This window comes from Botryllus schlosseri, chromosome 15 (assembly GCF_051294905.1).
Source record: "Botryllus schlosseri isolate E-star chromosome 15, Bs_hap1, whole genome shotgun sequence".
Lineage (NCBI taxonomy): Eukaryota > Metazoa > Chordata > Ascidiacea > Stolidobranchia > Styelidae > Botryllus > Botryllus schlosseri.
In genome coordinates this window covers 16,325,836-16,347,723 of record NC_137250.1, presented here as the reverse complement: position 1 = coordinate 16,347,723, position 21,888 = coordinate 16,325,836, and the positions used below count along the sequence as shown (strand labels likewise).

Genomic DNA, 21,888 nt, shown 5'->3' with positions numbered 1-21,888 from the left:
AGAATGCAGACCAGGGTTGTAATGACTCGAGTCACGATTTTATCGAGCCAAGTCGTAATTTATCTGTACTCTGGATCAGTGGTTCTCAACCGCCGGTCCGCGGACCGGTTCCGGTCCGCGACGTCTTCCCAGCCGGTCCGCGAGGTAAATTACTATTTTATACCATAATTTCAAGATGCAATATGTTGAAGGCTTGCTTATTGATAAAATAAATTAAACATAAAATTTTATACTCATTCAGAACTTCGTGAAGTAACGTAACGTTTGGAAACACGTTTGATTTGACTTGTAGTTCAAGCCGTCTCATTTGACGAAGTGTGAGTGACGAGTACGACCTGACTCGCTGAACCGTGCAGTTCGCTCGATCATTTATTTTCGATTCATTAATTTTGCGAAGGATCGTAACTGCCGCACCCCAAACCTCCAATTGTAGTGGAGCCCAAAATTATTTCTTGAATGAACATAATTTATATAGCATTCTTTGAAACTTAATTAAACTTTTTTAAAAAACTTTTCACGCTTCGCGCGGTTTGGTGTCACTATATGTCTTGATTATTGGGTGTCCTTCCCTCAAGAAATACTCCTGATTTATAGAAATAGGCATTTCGGCGTCAGTCATCACCAAGCCACGACGCGCCGACACATAATTAAGCTAGACTAACATAGGACTCCGAAAAGTGTGCTAAAAACTCGCCAGCGAGATAACGTTGGCCGGAAAGAACCGGCCCTTGTTCACCGAATACTTCGATATATATGTCTAATTGTCCATAGGCTCCAAAATGGCTAGTGCGAATTTACCTGTCCTGGCAATCTGACCCCACACGACAAATGCCAGACCACAGAGAAAAGTTATTTGCCAGTGAAGAAATGCCAATTTGGAATCGTGTGCTTCCTTTAGTTTAGTACGCTTGCGTGATTTCAATATCTACTCGCCATATAACAGACATTAGGTCACGAAATATTGACATGACTATGTTTAATTTTATTAATAATAACATGCCCTAAATTTTCCAAGACGCCACCTCAATCAACTTTACCGGAAAATCTGATGATTCAGAGAGCTTAAAAAATACAGCAATATATATGCGTATTAACAATATTATTGATCGATTCAGTCATGAATTATATAAATTTTTAGCGCTCCGCGCGAGTATGTTACATAAACCAGCTGCCTAGAGCAGTGGTTCTCACACTTTTTTTAGACACGCCTCCCTTTATAATAGTGAAAACTTTCGCGCCCCCTCCCTTGTCATCATTTCACAAAATGCAACCAGAACGCCAGCAATCTCAACAGATAGTTTGATGGCATGGAAGGTCATGAATGTGGATGAGATAGTTCTCAAATATGAAATTAGGACTATACACAGAGCAATAACTAGGAATTGGGCGTAAATCGTGCATATAGCGCGAAATTCTTTACGGTTGAACGCATCTTCGCGCCCCCTTCAGATGCCAGGTATAGCTGTAGTCGGGTGTTTTCGTTCGGCGCATTGTATTCATAGTAGCCAGAGTAACCTACGTCTGCTGGCAGTGGGCAATGAGCAAGGTAAAACGACGAGGTGCTTGGTTATCGACTCCGAAACGCTTGTTCTCTCGATATTGTCGAAAATAACAATATTTTACCTCGACTCACCAGACTCATTATACGGTAAACTCACATGGATGCCATCATGAACATAATTAATTCCAATCAAAACCCTCAATTGTCACTCTCCAGCACCATATAATTGCAAAAAATCGGCTGCATACTTCACGTTTTGAGTTGATTCCAATTTTAGAAAGTCCACCGGTCCGCCAAATATTTTTTGAAATTTTGCCGGTCCGCGAGGTGAAAAAGGTTGAGTACCACTGCTCTGGATCGTGTCGCCTGTTTAAAAGTTACTCTGCTGATAATATACTGATTTCATATTGCAACCTCGTCGTATGAGTTATTGTTCAAACAAGATCAAGAACATAACAATTGGTGTCCTATTCATTTCTGCGGCGAAGATAAAGCATGGATTCACGTATACTAAAGCTGCTCCAGAAGCAGCAGGCAATGATGGCGAGCCTACATGAAACAATGGCAAATGAAAAAGCACGGCGTAAAAAAGATGTGTAGCAGCAAAATGCTCGGCACAGAGAAGATTTGGAGCAACAACGCGCACAGCATGACTTGACTAGAGTCATTTTCTCCAAATACGGAAATGACTCGACTCGAGTCAATCTGTGTATTGACTCGACTTGGACTCGAGTCATTGTTGATGACTCGAACCAAGTCATATGACTCGAGACACAGGCGGCCAAGACTGACATTCCATTGTAATTTCGAAGAATGGTAAAGTAACCACACTATTGGGATTTCGTCTATTGGTACTGGCACTTTGAAATGCGACCAGAAACTGCCAAAAGTGAGGAAAATGAGTATATTATAATTGTGAACCATTCGATATCAACAAACAGAGTTATAAAAAGTCGGTTCAACAAGACTTAACTGGAAACTGAGCAGTCAAAACAATGACTTGGACTCGGACTTGACCTTCTGCTCGCTGACTTGGACTTGGACTTGGACTTGGGGGTGAATTGAATATGACTCGACTCGACCCGAGTCAAAACTATGAAAGTGAGATTGACTTGTGACTTGGTTACAACCCTGATGCAGACTGCCGTGGAGAAACATGTACATTGTTAGATAAATATTGCAGCAAACAATACGTTCATATCGTTAAATTTATTCCACTGGAAGCTTTTCGACTGGCTCTCTTCAGCAGTGAACGCCAGTGAATGAGGTTAACCAAGTTCTAAATATGGAAAGAATTTTGTCGTTATGACGTAATAATGACAAGTACACAAGTCGCGAACGGCAGTAAACAGCGCACGGTTACGGTACAGCACACACAAAATCAGCTGTAAAACAGCCGAATGACAGAACAACACTAATGGAAGATTCCCAGCGTGTAGAGATGTTCCTTCTGGCGGCAGAGGATCGGCTTTTGCAGCTTTATAATGGTTGATTCAAGGACCTTTAAATGAAAAAGAGAACGACCACGAGCAACTATGGAAAACTGATTGATATTGTAATGTTTTGCACACTCTTGGTGTTGCAATAGGTGCTGTCCGATGGCAGAATTACATGCTGTTACTTGGTCATAATCATGCATGGTAACTATAGTAGGGTTGCCATACGTCCGGAATTTCCCGGACATGTCCGGAATTTCACTGTTCAAACTGGCGTCCGGGAGGAATTTCTAAAATATGCCAAATGTCCGGAATTTTGAAGACTTGACGTAGCCTCATAATTTTTTCGTAAATCAGCATAAAAACAATATTTTTTGGGAATATTTATGCTGATGCATGATATTTTTCTTCGCGCTGCGCGCGATTTACTATCACATTTATTGATTTTAATATGGAGACTGCCACCATCGCAAAATGTGCAATAAAATATTAATAAAAACAACCTTCATTTACTGGAATAAGCCTAATTGCAATCGCAATTATAGGAGAACGGTATATTCCTAGAGATCGTTAAAACCGTTTAAATGCTTTATTCAAAGATAGTGGTTCCAAACGGGGTGTCGTAGGCCTTTATTCTGGGGTTTGCGAATATGTTTAATGTGATCAGCTTCCAAAATAGCCCGTGAGTAAGTCTGGGCAAAGGTGCTGACTTCTTTTAGTAATCAGCTCGTCAAAGTTTGATCTGGGCCACGGAACATTTTCGAATTGGAGACGAAGTCGCGACCATAAAAGGTTTGAAACCACTGGATGTTGGGTGTTTATAAAGCTCCGTGGTGCGCACCGGCATAAGGATGATAAACAATCTTATCGGTAGGACATGGACATGACATAGCGAAGTGCAATTACGCTCCCTGTATTTTCGAACTCATCATCCTCCACCAGCTCTAACGCTAGCTCTGATCATGTGGGCGGAGAGCAGTAGCTACATAGTAATATATGGAACGACCAATATTATTGACCGAATTCATTCAAATAATTTTACGACCAGATGCATATATAAACCGGATCCATATAGCAAGCATCCCCCCCCCCCCAGAAGTTGCATCGATTACCCTATAGTGTGGGCTCAAAATCATTGTATATTTGGGCGGTAGGAGGCTGTAAATATGTGTTTTCGGTCCCGGTTACACATCACACAGCCACATACTCCTCCTGAACCGGATCGTGACCAGCACCTCTGGTCTCTGAGCAAAGCTTTGCTAGTGTGACGTCATAACTCATTTTGAAATCCACTAGTGGGCGCTAAAGAGTGTCCGGAATTTGGGTTTCGGAAATATGGTAACCCTAAACTATAGGGACTGTGATAATGAAACAGACATGTCATCACCCTGCGAATTCCTAATTTGACGTGTGACGTGTTGACGAATTCTTCGTTACAAGCGTTGAGATGTGCGACCCACATACCGACTGTCACATCGGCACGTATATTGGTAAATTATGTTACTCGGATCAATCGCAGGAAGCGCATCCTTACGCGTTGCTGGTAGTAAAGATTTCGTAGTAAATATGACACGGGGTTCCAATTGTGGGAAACAATGACTCATGGAGGACCTAATCTGTTTTTCAAACCTGCTGCAAGCTGTGTCTATCCACGGGACATGCAAATAAACTGGGCACCTTCTCGGTCCAAACGGCTTATTCTTGTGGAAATATTGTATTTACGTTCAATAGTTACTTTGACAATATGCTCAGGATAGCCATTGGCAAGGAAAATGGATTATTTATCTAATATTGAAGTTCTGTACTTCGAAAAGCCTATGTTAGATAAATGTATATAACTACAGGGTTGTAACCAAGTCACATGGTTCCGAGTCACGAGTCAATCTTACTTTTGCAGTTATGACTCGAGTCAAGTCGAGTCATTTTTCATTCATCACCGAGTCGAGTCCGAGTCCAAGTCACCGTTTAAAGGGTCAAGTCCGAGCCATAGTGTTATGACTCGAGTCCGAGTCCAAGTCACAGTATTGAAGTCATGTTCAACTTATGTTTTCAATCATGCTTGGGTGATATCGAATTCCTTGCTTGCCAAACATGCATATTTTGTCTCTATCAGAGTCTTGGCATATGTATATAAAAACAGATAACCGACTGTTCCTGGCCTCATTTACCGATGCTACAGATAGACGTGACAGGCCGCCAATATGATAACTTTGCTAATCTTAGAACTTTAAATCAAATATATGTATTGTCAGTCTGATACATCACAAATACAGGCATTCAGTTTTTATTACGAGCACATCGACGATAGCTCACAAATAGCTTATGGAGAACCAACGTATTCACGTTTACATACTATCTGATAGAGAACCAACGAATTCACGTCTAGATACCAGCTGATGGAGTATCAACGGATGCATGTTTATGTAGAGGTAGAGTTACTTCAGTGCTGATTTACTGTATCTTGGTCGAATTTGCCCGACATTTACCAAAAATTCTCAAAAAAAGGACAAAATCTCAAAAAGGAGACTACTTCTGGAAATTATTAGATTGCCTCAAAGAACTTGAATTTGGCTCAATTCCAACTAGTAGAAAGCAATGCTATGAGAGAAAATTTTGGACAAATTACAAAAAGAGACTTTCGAATTTCACCAGCTACCTCATGATATTGTTACATTGTGTAAAAATACGATTCGTAGCAAATTTGGCTCAATTCCAACTACAAGAAGCAAAGGCATTAGAGAGTGGAATATTTGGGATATGAACAAATAGTCGGCTTACTACTAGTATGTAATTATATTATATGAAAGAATTTATCACTAAAATACTCCATTTATTTTCCAATCCAAAATTTTCTCCTCTCATATCATTGATTCTACTTTTTAAAATTAAGCCAGATTCAGTGTTCTTTTTATGCAACACACCAATTTTATCAAGTTGCCACCTAGTAGAATAAAAAAAGGTTATATATTTGAACAGCCCTATTGTACAAACATCACACAACATTAGCCATTCATTATTACTCACGTGCACAACGCACATACCTAACAAACCGTCCAATGGACGGAGGGTATTGTATGTTTTCACAGACAGCAGATCAAATCAATGAGTTAGACTTCAAAAATACTAAAGTGGAAATTAGATCCTCAGATATGTTAAAGCGGCATGGCATGGTGCACTAGATGCAGAAATTGACAAGCATGTTTGAACCACACTGAAGAGCATTGGATATGGATACTCATTCTTTCTAGTCGCCCAAAAATGCAAAGAATCATCGCCTTCAAATCTACACACGAGCTTATCAGCCTCTTCCAAGTAATTGACAATATGAGTCATTTCATTGGCTCTAATTGAACTTTGCTTCGATTGTTTGCTTGTATAATTGAAAAGTCTTGAGTACTTTGATTGCGGAGGATCTATTACCTCTTTATCACTGGATGATTTTGTGCAATGCATTGCTACTATGTACCATTGTCTGTTGTTTTTCCGGCGGCATAGCTGATATTACACGAGTGCAACGAAAGCAGTGGTGACAAATAGCGATATAGGCAGGATTCGTCAGATGCGTTGATCTAACCATTACGATTCGCAAATTTCTTCATCTTCAAGTCATATAAAATAAGCCGAGTCAATGACTTGGGTCGAGTCATGCATAATGACTCGAGTACAAGTCGAGTCAATCCAAATATTGACTCGAGTCGAGTCGAGTCGAGTCATTTTCCCATTTCAAGAAAATGACTCGAGTCAAGTCGAGTCACAAAAAAATCGTGACTCGAGTCATTACAACCCTGTATAACTACTGTAAAGATCGAGAGTGTGGGCATGAGAATAAGGTCATTGAATTTCATTATGGCCAACACAGCAAGCTGATTTCAATGGCCGGCTTTGGAATATCATTGGCCTACCACAAATGCATCAGGTATACAGGCAGACAATTCAGAATTTTTGCACAAGCTAATATAAAATATAATGACCGTAGTGATTGACCACGGTAATGTTCAAAGTTCACTTCGAAATTTGCAACCAATGCTATGTGAAATGAAGATAATCCATTGTCGTCTTTACAGTGAAGCCTGTAGTGTAGATACACAGGTACGGAAATCGGTTTCCCAATCATTGGATGAACTACGGCTTGTAAGGCTGTCAATAATCATGATGAATATCCGCTGCAGAAACTGTTGCTGCTCTCAAACGACTGTACGTTGGCTCATTCGCTCGATTATCGAGAACTCTGCGACAAAAAAAACTGATGAAATTATGTTTGACCGAGGCCTACGATACTTAGGCCCCGGTTTGACTGATACGAAGTTTTATACTCACTGTTGTGATGATACAGTCGCGTATGGAGATTGCTCATCGTACTCATCGTCCATGAATTCATGTCTGAGAAAGAAAACGGTCTGAATATTACCAAAGTATCTATTATATCTAACATCATACCTGTCGCCAGGCCTTGCCCCACATGCTGTTTGTCCAGCGCCTGATGTGAATTGTAGTTCGTGGTCGCGATGTGCATACTCAGTGTGTGATGCTGGTGGTTTAGTGGCGCCCCTTTTGGAAGAGTTGACATTCCTTCGCAGTAAAAAAATCAGGAGGAAATTGAATTTGTATATTTATAATATCGTTCTTCTCGTTTATGCGTAATGAAACGTACTTTACAAGTTATCCCTATAGCAATGCAAGTGACGATGCGTGTATTCAAAACGAACATCTTGATCTTGCGCGGATGAGGATCATATTTCGTGCAGCAATTTAGGCGAAATCATAGTAGTACAAGATTCGGATACGGAATTCAAAGCAATTTATAATTCCCATGGAACTTCTGTACTATATTTTGTTGGATGCGTTCTTGGCTTTGGAATCGACATGATATAAATGGGTGGTATAGGAATAGACGCGTATTCAGGGGCTTATATTGTCGAGGAATATTATGTTCTGAGATATAGTCTGCCCTGTTAACGATTTTTGTTATGGAAGTTGTGGCAGTTAATTTTTATTTTCCCGAGACTGAATAGTTAATGGTTATCTGATATATCGCGAGAGGGAGCACACAAAGCATCAGTTCTCGGCGCTCATTGAACCACTTGTCCAATCCAATTCAATTCATCGCTAGTACACCGGTAAAGTTATAAATGTCGACTCTACAATTTATAAACATTCGTTATGCTTCTAAAATTTGAAAATTATTGTAACGGTACATTTGATATAACTGCCCCCACATCGCAAACCGTGACGGCAACCTTCGTGCTCATGATATCACATTGAAGTCCGACTCTTCCATCATGCATATACCAACTGGAAAGAGTTGCAGGACGATAGAATAAGCATAGGTCATGTAGTTCTGACAGTTACCGTCCGTAAGTTCGCTCAAAATTGAGCGGGAATCGATACTTAGCTACTTCGAATTTGCTGTTATGGTGTTCGGCACGATGATAACGGATATATTGATGTAGCCTGCTTTACAAATTACAATAAAATATCCAGTCTCTACGTATAATATAAACGGCATAAAATTTATCTTATTTAATGCATGAAGGAATGATATAGCCTCGGCTCAACGGTATATCATGAATATTAATGGGCAGCAATGACGAAGTCAAGGGGTCCTTTGGTCCAGGAAATACGAATAGTATATTCATATTGAATAGTATATGTATAACGAATAGTATATTCATATTGAAATGAGCCCGAATATTTTCAGCTGACACTCGTCAGGGGTAATCGTCAGCAACTAGTAGCGAATAAGAAAGAACATTGCATATCAACAATCGTATCACAAAATATGACGTCGCCAGCTTGAATTGAAACTGTTCTTTCTTATTCTCTACTAGTTGCTGACGATTACCCTTGACGAATGTCAGCCGAAAATATTCGGGTTCATTTCAATATGAATATACTATTCAATTGCATACTGAAGTTTTGTACCTCCAAGAAGCTCTTCGAATAATTTCTTACATTCCAGTACATTGTGATACTAATTAGGTCCACATTACTGTATATGAGTGGCAGTGGCGGCTCGTCCTATAGGGCAACTGGGGCATTGCCCCACCTAAAATTCTGTTCAATAACAATTTAACCATTTATAGACGCACAGCGCTCAATATATATCGAGATCACAGCGAAACCCGCGTTCTTCTTGTGCTTTCGGCTTGCAAATGCCCATACATAGCGAAGTCTCCGCGAAAATCAAATTATCTTCTGTGTTTTCGCTTTGTGAATGCCTAGCCGGGGCTTGCCCCGGTAGCGCTCATAACAAGCTTTCACTATCTATTCTCTCAAAGCTGCGCACAATTAAGAAACGTTGCTTTACTCTCTCCTATTCGTAAAATGGCCGAGCAACCGGGCAAATATGCTTGCTCGCCCCTAAGGTGTGATGTAACAATCGTATCTATATCTGAACTCGGATACCGTGATATGCGTTGAGTCGACCGTTGCTGGTACAGGTCGATTTTGATGGTGTTTCACACCATGATAATTCTTGAAACTTGGTATGTCATGTCGTGATGGTGGTATTTAACACTGTCCTAAGTTTCAGGGTTTCTACTCAAAGTTTAGGGTAGTAATTCCGTTTCCAAAGTCGAGTGTGTGCTGATCGGTCATGTATCGCAAACATATTTCACGCAAAGCCGGTATTGGTCTCCATTGATTTTAACGATGCTCCTTAGCTAGATCCGTCATGAACTTTTACATGGTATGTCTTGATTTTAGTATCGAACGCTGTGCCAAGTCTCAAGGTTGACACTCAGTGATTAGGGCAGCAATTTCGTTATTAAGTTCGAGTATGGTAGAGATGTGCGCTGATCTGACACTTAGCCTACCTAACGCATTGCGGATTTCACGCAAAAGCCGGTGTATCTGTGTTCCATACTGAGATAGGTGATGAGATGATGATATCATGAAACAGTTTACTAACATCCTCGGTTTGCATTCAAATATTTAGTTTTATTTTATATTCTCCAATGTCAATTTCACCGTGGAATGGTGGCCTTCGGGCCATTTGCTCACAATTACAACCCCTGTCAAGCGCGATAGCTGTTTCGTTTTCGATGGCGGCTAACAGCTGATCGCTTGATCAGCCGATTCCTCAGTAAATATTACGCAAAATTCGGCGTTGATCTGTTCGTATTAATTTTGACAGTGTACCATACCGAAAACGGTCATGAGGCTATACTTCTCGATGATTTCATGTAACAGTGTACCAAGTTTTCGGCTTTCATCCACGTATTTATTCGGTAATATATTTTCCGAAGGCGATTTTGCAGCAGACATATAGACACTATAGACCGTAAGCCGTATGTGTCGTGTGACAGTCTCCAGCCTCAAGGCCAGAATCTCCCAAGCTGTACCGGGACCGAATTTCCGAGGCTGCTATCCGTAGTTCTTCAGAATGATGTTTTGGATTCAATATGACATTTCCTTGTCCAATCTATGAGATAACAATTGCGTATGTGTCCGAACTCGTTGACCTTCCCAGTTAGACAGGCCGTGTTATTTTTGGCATATGCCAAAACTGCCAAAAATAACTTATTTTTGGCATTTTTCGATTTTTATTTTTGGTAGTTTTGGCATCGTCCTCTAGATAGATAGTTTCAGCCTCGAATTAGTCACAAAAACGCTTTATTTGGGCTAGTTTTTCAAAAGAAACCACAAAATGTGCTGCATCCACGTATAATCAGTGGCAACAAACAATAAGAAGAAGAAAAAACCTAACGATTTCATAGGGTAATAATATCGAACGAAACCACAAAATGTGCAGTAGGCCTATCCATCGGACTCGGTGCCAATAAGCAAAAACAAAAAAGAAAGAGCCTAACAAACACGCTCAACAGCTGATTGTTACAGGTGTTGAATAGACTTAAATCGTTAGCACTGTAACAGTGCTTCCAAACTCAGGTTAGCTAAGTTTCTCCTAAATTCATTTCTCGCCCAGCGAATCTTGGAAATATCGGCTTCAACAGTAGCCATTGAAGGAAAGAATGTTGCCAGTCATCCACAAAAGGTTTTCAGAGCTTCAAAATCTTTGGAGGGCCGAACTGGCTTCCATGCATCATGAAAAGAGATCACTTCGCCAGTGCCATCGATCTCATCGCTGAAAAAATTTTCTTCCCGATCCTTTTCCAGGAGTTTCCTGTGTTGTCTCTCAACACATTCTATTTAGTAGCCCGACTATCATTTCTCCTTCAGTCTACCGATATATTTTCGGAGAACTTTTGTCACTTCAGGTAGCTTTAATATTACCAACTCGCATGGAACAGTCCTGGGAAGGTTAGCTTGTTTAAGAACATTGACGCAACAAGACTGTCAGGCAAAACGAGACTATGCAGCTCAGAAATAGCCAGACAATCTGTTGCATCACAATGTTCAACTCGATCACAATGCAAAAATCGTTGTTGATTTCGGGGGTTCCAGCTCCATGAGCAGAATATAATTTATATTTTAATAATCAGTACTGCGGCAGCTTCTCATTGATACCCGTTTTGTCAAATTTAGTGCTCGACAAGCCGGTCAAAAATGGTCGTAAAATTGCTTTTGAACAAATGAAAAGTATGACGTAAACCAAATGCAGTCAGCCGTTCAATCACGCTGTGCCCACACCATTTAGGACACCATGCTTTCACCCCTAATGGGTGGGCTGGACTCAGATTAAGAAACCTGCCTTTCACAAACGCTCTTCTCGCTTGTAACGCGGTCCAGTTAACACAACACCATGAGCGAAATACACTATTTGGCAGGCCGTGTTATTTTTGGCATATGCCAAAAATTGCTTATTTTTGGCATTTTCAAATTTTTATTTTTGGCAGTTTTGGCATCTGGCTCTTGAAATGCCAAAAATAACACGGCCTGCAGTTAGGCATACGCAATCTCTCGATTTATAGTCACAGCGGTGACACAGCGCTTTTACGTCGTGGGATAAGTGTGCAAAACCTGCTTGTTGCGGCTTACGAATGTTGCGATATACTGATGTCCCAAATCCAACATCGTCTGAATAGTGACCAGTTGGTTACTTTCGCCCTGTTAAATCCGGGAAATTTCCCTGCCTACAAAATTCATTTTCCTTCTGGACTACTGCGCAGCGTGCCTCGTTATTACCCGATGATCGACATTGCTCGGTTGGAGAGCGAGTTGACTTGTTTGTATTCTAACACATCCTTTTCGGAAATTAAAACCACTAGTGAACTTTCAAAATTCCTAGTTGAAAATTCGCTTTCGATCAACTTTGCTACAGTAACTAGCTTTCTGAATATCATTTTGACCACCCCGATTCCATCCGCGGAATCCGAGCGCAGTTTCAGCACATTGAAACGTATCAAGACCTTTCTCAGAAACAGGATGGGCCAAGATAGGCTTAATGCGTTGGCTGTTCTCTCGACTCACAACGACGTGGTTCTGGGAATTCCAGATTTCAATAAACTCGTTGTTGAACATTTTGCTAATAAGAAATCACGTCGCGCACAATACTTATTCCAGACATAAATTAATGCTGGTGGGCGGACGACTGTACACATCATGTTCTTTCCGAATAATTTCAATCAAGTGAGCCCAGGTAACTCAACCATGTCTATGGCTAAGGAAAAGTGAGTGGTTTTCATCCTTATTACTCGAGGCACACTGACAGTTAATTTACCGATATATTTTGTTATGGCTATGGAAAAAAAGTGAAAAATTCATCAAGATGAAATAATTTATTCATGAAATTGTTTAATGCGATATGTGCTCGCATTTCAATTTAACACAATGCTTTGATTCCTGCTTGAATGATGGCAGGCAGACTCGTAATTAATCTTCCATGGATAACAGCTGGCTTTTTATAATGTTTTACGTTTATGGGTGCCACCGCTTTGATTGCCTATCCCCTGGTCGTAACGCATCAGGATCGTGTACCAAACACTTTCGGACGAGGGCAAATCGATTTGACTCGCTTTCGGGACGAGAATCCATATACAAATCGGGTCGGAGGCGCTGCAGCACTTTACAGAATTGCTGAGCATGGCACGATTAAAACACCACAAGGTGTCATGCGAATGCTCTTTGTAGGTAGTTGGTCTGTGTATTTTTGGTATAGTCTTACTCGGCGCTTGCGTAATCTCTACCACGAAATCATAACGCATGCTACTAAGGATAACCTGATGATTGATTCGTGGCATGGGAACGATTCTTAGTTCGCGTACATTTTGTAAAATAATCATTTGAATAAAAAACAATGAATAAAACATTTGTTACCGCACTTCAAGTCACGCCACCGGCAAACCTCTCGCGGCACCTACGTTAAAAATCATTGTTTACGGGAAATTCATGTGGCCATCATGAACGTTGAAAAACGCTACTGTGACGTCATATTGATAACAAGTCGCTTGCGGCCCTTGCCCCACCACCCGATATTGTCACGAGCCGCCACTGATGAGTGGTGTGATGATACTCGCGTACAGCAGATAATTCGGAAATTGACCGTCAAAATATTAAGAGCATATTTATAATGAACTAGAATAATAATCAATGCGGAAGAATCACAATGATGTGATTCCAATGATACAATGTAGTGTAAAACTATATCCTGATTCTCGATCGTCATAGTCAAAAGAAATTGAAGACATGTTCATTGTTCATGTACAGGGCTTATAGTACAAGGCCGCAACAGAGTCAGCGAGTAGCGTACGACATGACTGTGTGGGAATTGGGCCAGCTACAAGCATACATTACATATACACGCCTGCCTAAAACCGAGCAATCCTAAAAACACTTAGCGTTAGGGTTGATAGCAATTTAAGGAACGTTAAGCTGTGTAGGCCTATCAATCTGTCCCTATGCATTGCTTAGTGGGAATCAGAGCCAAGTAAACTAAATATATATGGGTATACCTGTAATATTCTTCTTTATTGATACACTCAATCCGCAAAGAATAGTTATAGTATAGACATTGTGATTGAGACTTACTGATTTATTTATTTATTTATGTAATATCAATGTTTTCTTTTTGTAAACAGTCATATACGGCTACACAGCTTCACTGCGGGAGAATGTTGTCACTTGTCTGCTCCACTCCATTACAGTGAAATTGAACAATCGAAATCGTCCCACTTGACGATATGCGAGCGTTGAATCAGGTGCATAGAACATACCTCCACAAGAACACTCCTAGTAGCATGTTGGAGGCTAACGAAAATGCGCACAGTGCCGCTAGTGCTATGGTGGTGGTGGTTGATGAATTTGAGGTTTCCGGTCCCCGTTGGGTTGTTATCATTAAGTTTGTGGTATTTCCAGGCTCGGATTGCGGATTTTCGGTTGCTCCAATAAAATCTAAAAGCGTATAAGATGTTTAGAATCTTACTTCTTGGGAAAACTTGATAAGGAGGAAAGTAAGCAAATGGCGTGTCAAAGAAAGCGACGAATATTAGGCTCAGTCAAGAGGCTGAGATAGGCACACTGTGATATCCATGTCGCTTGGAGTTACAAATTCGCTTTTATCTGCATCTATAGCTAATTTAGTTCGAGGACTGTCGTGATTGACTATGTTGTTGAACTTCTAGCTTGCAAACCAACGTAGATAACATTGGGTGGCAAATAATCCATCAGATAGCTATTTGTTATGCAGAACAAAGAGACTAGAACCATACTGGAAATAGTTTTATGGCATGTTTTCTAAATCATTCCTTTGCATTTTTTGCAATACCTGATAAAAGTTGCATGAAAAATAGAGCAAAGTTGCAATATAAAATTTATCCAAACAGTTTTAAACATCGTACTACATGAATTCTGAGTATTTCGGAAGCTTTAAAATATGGTAAAGTTGCATAATCTTGTCCTACTAATAGGCTTTGTTCGCCCAATAAACATGGCCGTGCTAATCTTAAGATATCTTGCAGTCACAAGGGAATTTAACCGAGATACATATTTTCTCTGCAGCATTCTTGAGGTCTGCGGTTATCATCATCAGAAACCTCATTTCGTACCAAAGATCTATATCTACGTGCTATAACTGTTGAACCGACGACGATTTCGAGGGTTCCAAAGATTCCATATCACATGCATCGATTATATCGGGTGCAAATTGTCAGTCATATTACATGCTGTTTCGAAAGTATTTACACAATTACTGCATAATTATACGTTTGAAAAAAATATTATTTATAAAGGCGTTTTTATGAAGCACTGCTTAAAACATGATTTTTAAACAAACAAACACCATTTGTTTAAATTGCAACCCTAATTACTTCCCAAACTTGGCTGGAAAAGTAGCCTACTGGAGACCTAAATCCTGAATTGAACTGCCAAATCAACTTCATGATGAGTTACATCATAGCATATTCCAGCAGAGGCAATGGAGGTCACCTGATATCGTCACATTAACGAATGCATATTTGCATGGATCCTCATTCAATTTCGGTACGCTTTCATTAGTGGTTTTGAAAATTATATATTGTGGCACTCCCGGCTCAATATGCCCAGAGGAGCAATTGCTATTCAAATCCAACCCCAGTTCACCCAAGCCTCGTAAAACCGTCGGAAAGTCAAGAGCTGACATATTCATCCCGAATATTCCGCACGCGACGAGTGATGTTTTATAGATGGTTCCCTTATCTGAAAAAAGTGTAGACTGAACAGCTGAATCGAATCGAATACATGTGAATCGACCATTTTCCTGGAACAGCGGCGGAATATTGAAGGTGTCATGTGGTAATTGGGGACATAGCATATTATTGCTGGAAGGCAACTTCCAAGCTTAGTCAGCTTTTTTATACTTTCATTCATGGGAACATTTTAAACTGTTCATCATCGCTCCTAGACGAAAGACGTAAAACAATGTACATGTAAAATGTTAAGTGCAAATCAAAAAAATTCAGTATTCTGAAATATCCATTCATCAACTCTACCCGGAAAATGAGTAGTTAGAATTCGAATTCTAATCTAATATTGTAATGCTGAAAATTTTTGAGTTGTCCAAGTCTGGTTGACACACTTACTTGTTTTCACTTTTACGTCCGTTGCCTTGTCGACACCATGACTGTACAGAAGTAACGCTTGTCCATTCAAGTCAGCCGACACCGTCAATTTGCAGTTTGCATTACGCGGGCAAGAATGCCCGAAATGCCCTGGTTCAAAGCTAGTTACATTGGAATCGGGGAAGCAAAGTTCCGCCTTTTTACTCGCCGTAAACTGCACTCGATGTAAGATACCTGCTGAATGTTTAAATGGACATTTACAATAATACAACGACTGTAATTGGAATTCAGATGACCACAGATATAAATTGAGTTGACTTAACTTACTACCACAAAACGACTTGAATTGTCGCGAACCCGACGTATAGAGAAAATATAGTTACACTCGTGATTCGGAGACGATGGTTCGAGTCAATTTTCAAGTCACCAAATATGCTACTTCGCAAAGCCACGTCATCAACATCAATCCTATATCTACTTGGTTCCATTTCCGCGATTTTGATAGGATGGAAGCGACACCACAGACAACATAATAATAGCAATATAATATCGCTACAACCATGCGTAAATATATTCGGTAATGTGTATCAGGACTAAACTTGCTCCTTTTTTGGCAGTCTCGACCAAATACGGTCAAAAACTATTTTGCCTCAACACAAATATGAGGTCAGCGTTGTCTTTACGGCTCTCATGCATCATCTCAGTAATAAAATCTGACGAAGTGCTGTTACGGCCCTGGTAACGAATTAATTGCACCTACGGGCGCGCCCGAATATGTTTAATTACTAGTTACGTGCCCTTTATTTACCCATACAACAGCTCACTCAGCTCTACTGGTAAATATGATTACGTGGGCTGAGAGGATAAAAAGTTTATAGCGACTTATATATGTAATTACCACCTATTCATTCATGCATTATAGAAAATTCTGATACCTTAGAGCGACCAGACCACACAAACTTTGCCTACCATCGAAATCACGCAATGGCGATCTTGGGGGCGAAGCCCTCAGAAGTTTGGTTTATCACGCTATGGGTGCGCAAGGCAATCGTTTTTAGAGGGGTTGACGAAGTGCTGTTACGGCCATCCCTCTTAATCATTGTCTTTATTACATTCCTTAGAATATGAGGTTGGGGGGCGCTGGAGCACGATAATTTTTGAAAGGGGGCGCTGGAGGAAAAAAGGTTAAGGACCACTGCTTTAGAATATGTAGCATACCATGTGGGTGCATTCTCGTCGAATTACATGAGTAACCGCAGTGACGCATATCGATTTAGTTGTTGAGAGATGGTACGTCAGCAAGTTTGATTACCGCTTACATGAAATTCTGCATGCACATCAACACATTAATATGAAACGACATAGACTAAAAATACCTAATGACTCGAACTTGAGTCCAAATCAGAAAACGTGACTTGACATGATTCAACTTTGAAAATTGGCGTGAGTTGAGTCGTGATCTGACTTGAAAAAATTTGAAGACTTGTAGGTTATTTGCAATATTCATGGTGTTTGTCGAATACATATGGTCATTTACACCAGTCCAATTTCCATCATTTTTATACCGTAGCTGCCGACTTGTAGCACGGCCACTTCTAGGCTTTTATAAGACACCGCGAACACTGATTAGATGGCGAGGAGGAGCGAATAGATCAACATCCTACACTTGAGTAGGAATTTTGTCATCGACCTCGGTCGGTCCAGTAGTTTTGTGATCCCAGCACTGATTGCATGGGCTGAGACGCACATGTGTACCGAAATAAAATAGGGCTGATGCAAAATGAATTATAGCAACTGACATTCATTTGCATTCGGTTACTGCCAATGCTTATTCACTGTGCTGATCGTTGTATATCAGGGGCGGGCAACTTCTCGAGTCGACGATCCTGATATGGGAAAATGAAGTACTTGATGGCCCGCATTCCTGAATCGATACATTAATCGAGTATTTATCTACCTACATACAAGGAATATATCATATTTAATGTAAACGTCAAGTTGAAGCATACAGATAAACAGTGTTGAATGAGTTTATTAACGTAATGTACTTCAATAGCTGTTGCAGTCAACGAGACATCTATGATGGTCGGTCAACGTTGTCCGCAAGTTCTCTGAACGCTGGCTGTACGTTGGAAGGAGAACTAAACATGGCTATAACAATAAATATTATTAGTGTCCGCTCCTCCGTTAATTATTACACTAATCAGCCCAAATTACACTTTGAATCTTTTTTCTCTTTTCCGGCTTGGGCAAGATGTGAGACCGAAGGAAAAAATGAAACGGCTCTCTGTGACAGAACATTACACATTTGTCACGCGACTTTAAAATTGAAAACTAAGACTCAAAGAGCACGAATAAAACAAAGGACTAAAGAATCACCAACAGTCACTATAATTTGATGTATAGTAAGCAAGTAGCGAGGGATTGCGGAAGACTTTGGCCATCGGTCGCATGATCAGATCATATAAGGCCGGAAACTACCTGAAGGCCGCTAAAAATCCCGTTGCCGTATGTTGCCCGCCACTGCTGTATGCGGAATTAAAATTAGGGAGGGATGGTAGAAAACTAGGAAAAGGAGCGATACTTTGTAACGATTACGTGACATCGTGGATCCATTGTGATGTAGTGGAGTATGAGAAGAAACAGGCTCAGCCTTGCGCTATACGATTGGCCACATGTTCTGGACACCAACCGAGGTTCGAAGGCTGGCAAGGTGAGAAAAAACTATTTAAGAATCTATACATCGCGGTGTTGAAATAACTCCTATGTAAACAGCGTATACAATAGTCACCAGTACAAATGTAATTCCGCCACACTGTACTCGAATGTTAAAATTGATACTCAAATCGGATCGCTGTAGCCAGCGATAGTTAGGGGAGATGTGGGACCGATGCACCACTGCGGATGGAACCGAAATTACTCGAAAAAGTCTCGATTACAATTCCATGATTACACTAAGTGATTTAGTCTACGATTGCATGCTGAAAGAATGTATCCTTAAATGCAAATAAGTTCGACCTGCGCTAGTTATGGAGGTCTGTGACAGATGTTTGCTGTTTAGGTCAGTTGTTTTCAACCGGGGGTCCGCGAAGCATTTTCAGGGGTCTGCGAAACCTCTAAATTTACAAAATGATTGAAACCGTATTATGATTTTATTTTCAAAATAGAGAAATTAAACGATGCAGTTGCGCTTCATTACTGCTACAACTTCGTGACTGACATCAACATAATGACTGTCTGAGAAGAAATATCTTCATGTACATACTTATTTTAATTGCCAATAGTCTACTGATACAAACATATTGCTGTTTAGAGCTGTTTTGTTGGGGTTCGTGAAAAAATAAAAAAATCGGGATAGTAAGGTCAATGAGCTTGATATACATAACCACTATTCTAGAACAACTTCGAGATGAGCTACTAGATAGAAATGACGAAGATGGATGTTATATGTTTAAGAAATAATATGTGTCTCAATTTTGACGGCATATATGTTGCGATTATATCCAAAGGGGTCGTCGGAAGCGTTGATTGTATTGTACAATTGGCCACCACTCTTCGTGGAAATAAACTTTTGGCACTCGTTCGCATTGAATCGAAGACGCGGATTTTCAAGACATGTCCACGTATTTCAAGAAATGCAGCTGCAGAATTCTCTACCGTCTATCTAATTTCCACATAAAGATGGTGATATTATTTTTAAGAATAGTCATTTTGTTGCTGTTTGTCACTAGCCTACAGTTAATATACGCAAACACAGATGACGGTTGCACGATAATTGGATCCGCAGGGGTCCTCGACCATTAAAAAGGGGTCCACGAATACAAAAGGTGGAGAACCACTGGTTTAGGGGGTGTAAAATAAATTTCGGTCTACGCATACATTTTTATTTGTAACCGTTAACACTTACAAACCAGCAATCATCCTTAATGTGAAGTGTAGGTATCAGGCCATAGAACGGCATATATTTTTATTCAATGCCGTCCTTGAGTGGACTTTTCTTTCAATTCAATTACAAAATTTATAGAATAGAGACCGAATCAAGCAAAATATCCGGACGACTAATCATGCAACATCGGAAACACGGCTATACAGAGACGACTGTAATAATTACCTGTGGTGCTTTATCGCTATAACGACGAGCTATTTTGAAGTCAAAAAGTCGATTTACTGGTAGTATGCAAGGACCCGCAAATTTGTAAGTTTGAGCCTTAATCGAAACATGATTTTATGACAACATTTGAGTTATTTTTATTCTATTTTGTGACGGTTGCGACCAAGCATTCTTCTTTGGCTTGCTGTAGCATATATTATATTACACAGCAAGAAAGGATTTGGGCCAGAGAACATTTTGTCATTTTTGATTCATAGGCACCCCCCCCCCCCCCTACATGTGGAGTACTTACAGATACAACTTCAGAAATCCATTTGACCGATATTGGATATCTCGCACATATCCCATATCTTTCTTAATAGGCCTTTGAAAAAAACTTCCAGTTTTCAAAATACGCTTCCATATAGCAGGGTAATGTAGCATCGAATTCAAGAGATAAACTGCGTTCAATACGGTAGATAACGTACTCACCTATTAAAATCAGTACCCGAATCATTTTGCGATGACTATCTATTACGAGCTTCCAGTCGAACGATGCTCCCATATAATATACATATTGCATATGAGTTGCAAATTCTTATTAACTTCCGTCATTCAATACTTTTGTTCCAACTAACTCAATTTCTATACATCACTTCACAGCTGTGACTAGTTCTTATGAAAGCTTGACAATGACGCTCCTGGCCTTAGTAAAGAGGCATGCCAACATTGAAAAGACAAGATCATTTCCTTTCTATCAAGTCCGAACGATAAATGGCAATCAACCTATCTCCATGGTTGTTACCATCATAGCTCTTAGACTTGAAACTTTCGAGTACCGCATATTAAGATAGGGATATTGTAGTATATCTTGCGGAAACTGAACATATCATTTAAAACTGAACATCTCCTTAATCTAGGGATGGCCATTGGGCAACCTACGGCCCACGGGCCGGATCCGGCCCGCGAAAGGATTTTGATCGGCCAGCAGAAAGTTTCTACCCTGGAAGTGAAATTCTATTCTGAAAGTATTGTCAAATTTTATGCGTCACAGAATGAATCCAAATTTGCCAACCTTAGAAAGATGGACATGAAACTACTTGCTCTTTTCGGGTGTATGCCTATGTATATTTTCGACCACGAGCATTAACGAGACAAGGTCAGAGTTCAAAGACCTTGTTGACAACTCTGACCGACTACAGATGTCCGATTGACTTCAACAGCTACTGTTAAATACAGTTTGTGGTCTTCATCCTTCAAACTTGAAGTTTACATTAAATACGATTAGTTCGTTGTCAAGGTGGATAAATACGCGATTATTGCATATATTCTGTAATCCAACCCGCCGACCTGAGAAGTCACCCGCCACTGCCCTAATCGTACGGCCAAAATCGGTATATGACGTTATATGGGTGCGTATAGTGGTAGGCCCTATCTGGGATATACGTAGGAAGAACTTCAATGCTGGCTCACGAAAAGTTCGTATATTTTTTCAAGTTAAGTGAAGCCAGGTTGTGAAAACGAGTGTTATTTATCGTGCTTATGAACGTACAATCAGACGCATCGGATTAGTAGTTAACAAACTTTTTCAGCTCGTGGCACACTAGAAATATCATAATACGGGCGCGTCACACATATAAGAGAGGAAGGTTGCTTCAAAAATATTTTTCACGTGTTTATGTGACGGATGTGCTGTGGTGCTAGTTAGTTCTGCAACGGGATTGGAGGTGGCATTGCGGGTAACTATAGGCGCATTTGATAGTAAATTCCAAGCAGTTCCTCTCATTTACGGCATTTAATTTCATTCAAAACATGGCCATGAAGATATACAATTACACATAGCAATAAATTTATATTGCTTTGGGACCTATCATCGAATATTTTGCTGTGCTGTCTCTATTTGTTTGGATGTCCTAGCTTTATCAA

General features: G+C 40.2%; 1 protein-coding gene across 2 annotated transcripts; it reads right to left on the bottom strand.

The window, feature by feature from the left end:
- Positions 1–4,299: 4,299 nt before the first annotated feature.
- Positions 4,300–20,758, bottom strand: LOC145457291 (uncharacterized). Of its 2 annotated transcripts, XM_080335480.1 has the most exons (7): positions 20,455–20,756; positions 15,894–16,106; positions 15,262–15,510; positions 14,052–14,229; positions 7,375–7,506; positions 7,255–7,317; positions 4,304–7,165 (listed from the first exon to the last, which is right to left on the bottom strand). In XM_080335480.1, exons 1-7 carry the CDS (start codon positions 20,543–20,545, stop codon positions 7,078–7,080), a joined length of 1,014 nt encoding a protein of 337 aa, XP_080191606.1. In that variant the 5' UTR covers positions 20,546–20,756; the 3' UTR covers positions 4,304–7,077. The 2 variants fall into 2 exon arrangements, with proteins under 2 accessions (XP_080191607.1, XP_080191606.1); XM_080335481.1 differs by lacking the exon at positions 15,262–15,510 and having other exon boundaries at positions 4,300–7,165; positions 20,455–20,758.
- Positions 20,759–21,888: the final 1,130 nt, after the last annotated feature.

What these genes read in the sequence shown, in the direction of transcription:
- LOC145457291 (XM_080335480.1), bottom strand. Translation starts at nt 20,545, where the DNA reads ATGCAATATGTATATTATATGGGAGCATCGTTCGACTGGAAGCTCGTA. An exon ending in TCGGGTACTGATTTTAATAG is followed by an intron (nt 16,107 to 20,454) that starts GTGAGTACGTTA and finishes AACATTCAGCAG; the next exon opens with GTATCTTACATCGAGTGCAG. An exon ending in CTAGGAGTGTTCTTGTGGAG is followed by an intron (nt 7,507 to 14,051) that starts GTATGTTCTATG and finishes TTTACTGCGAAG; the next exon opens with GAATGTCAACTCTTCCAAAA.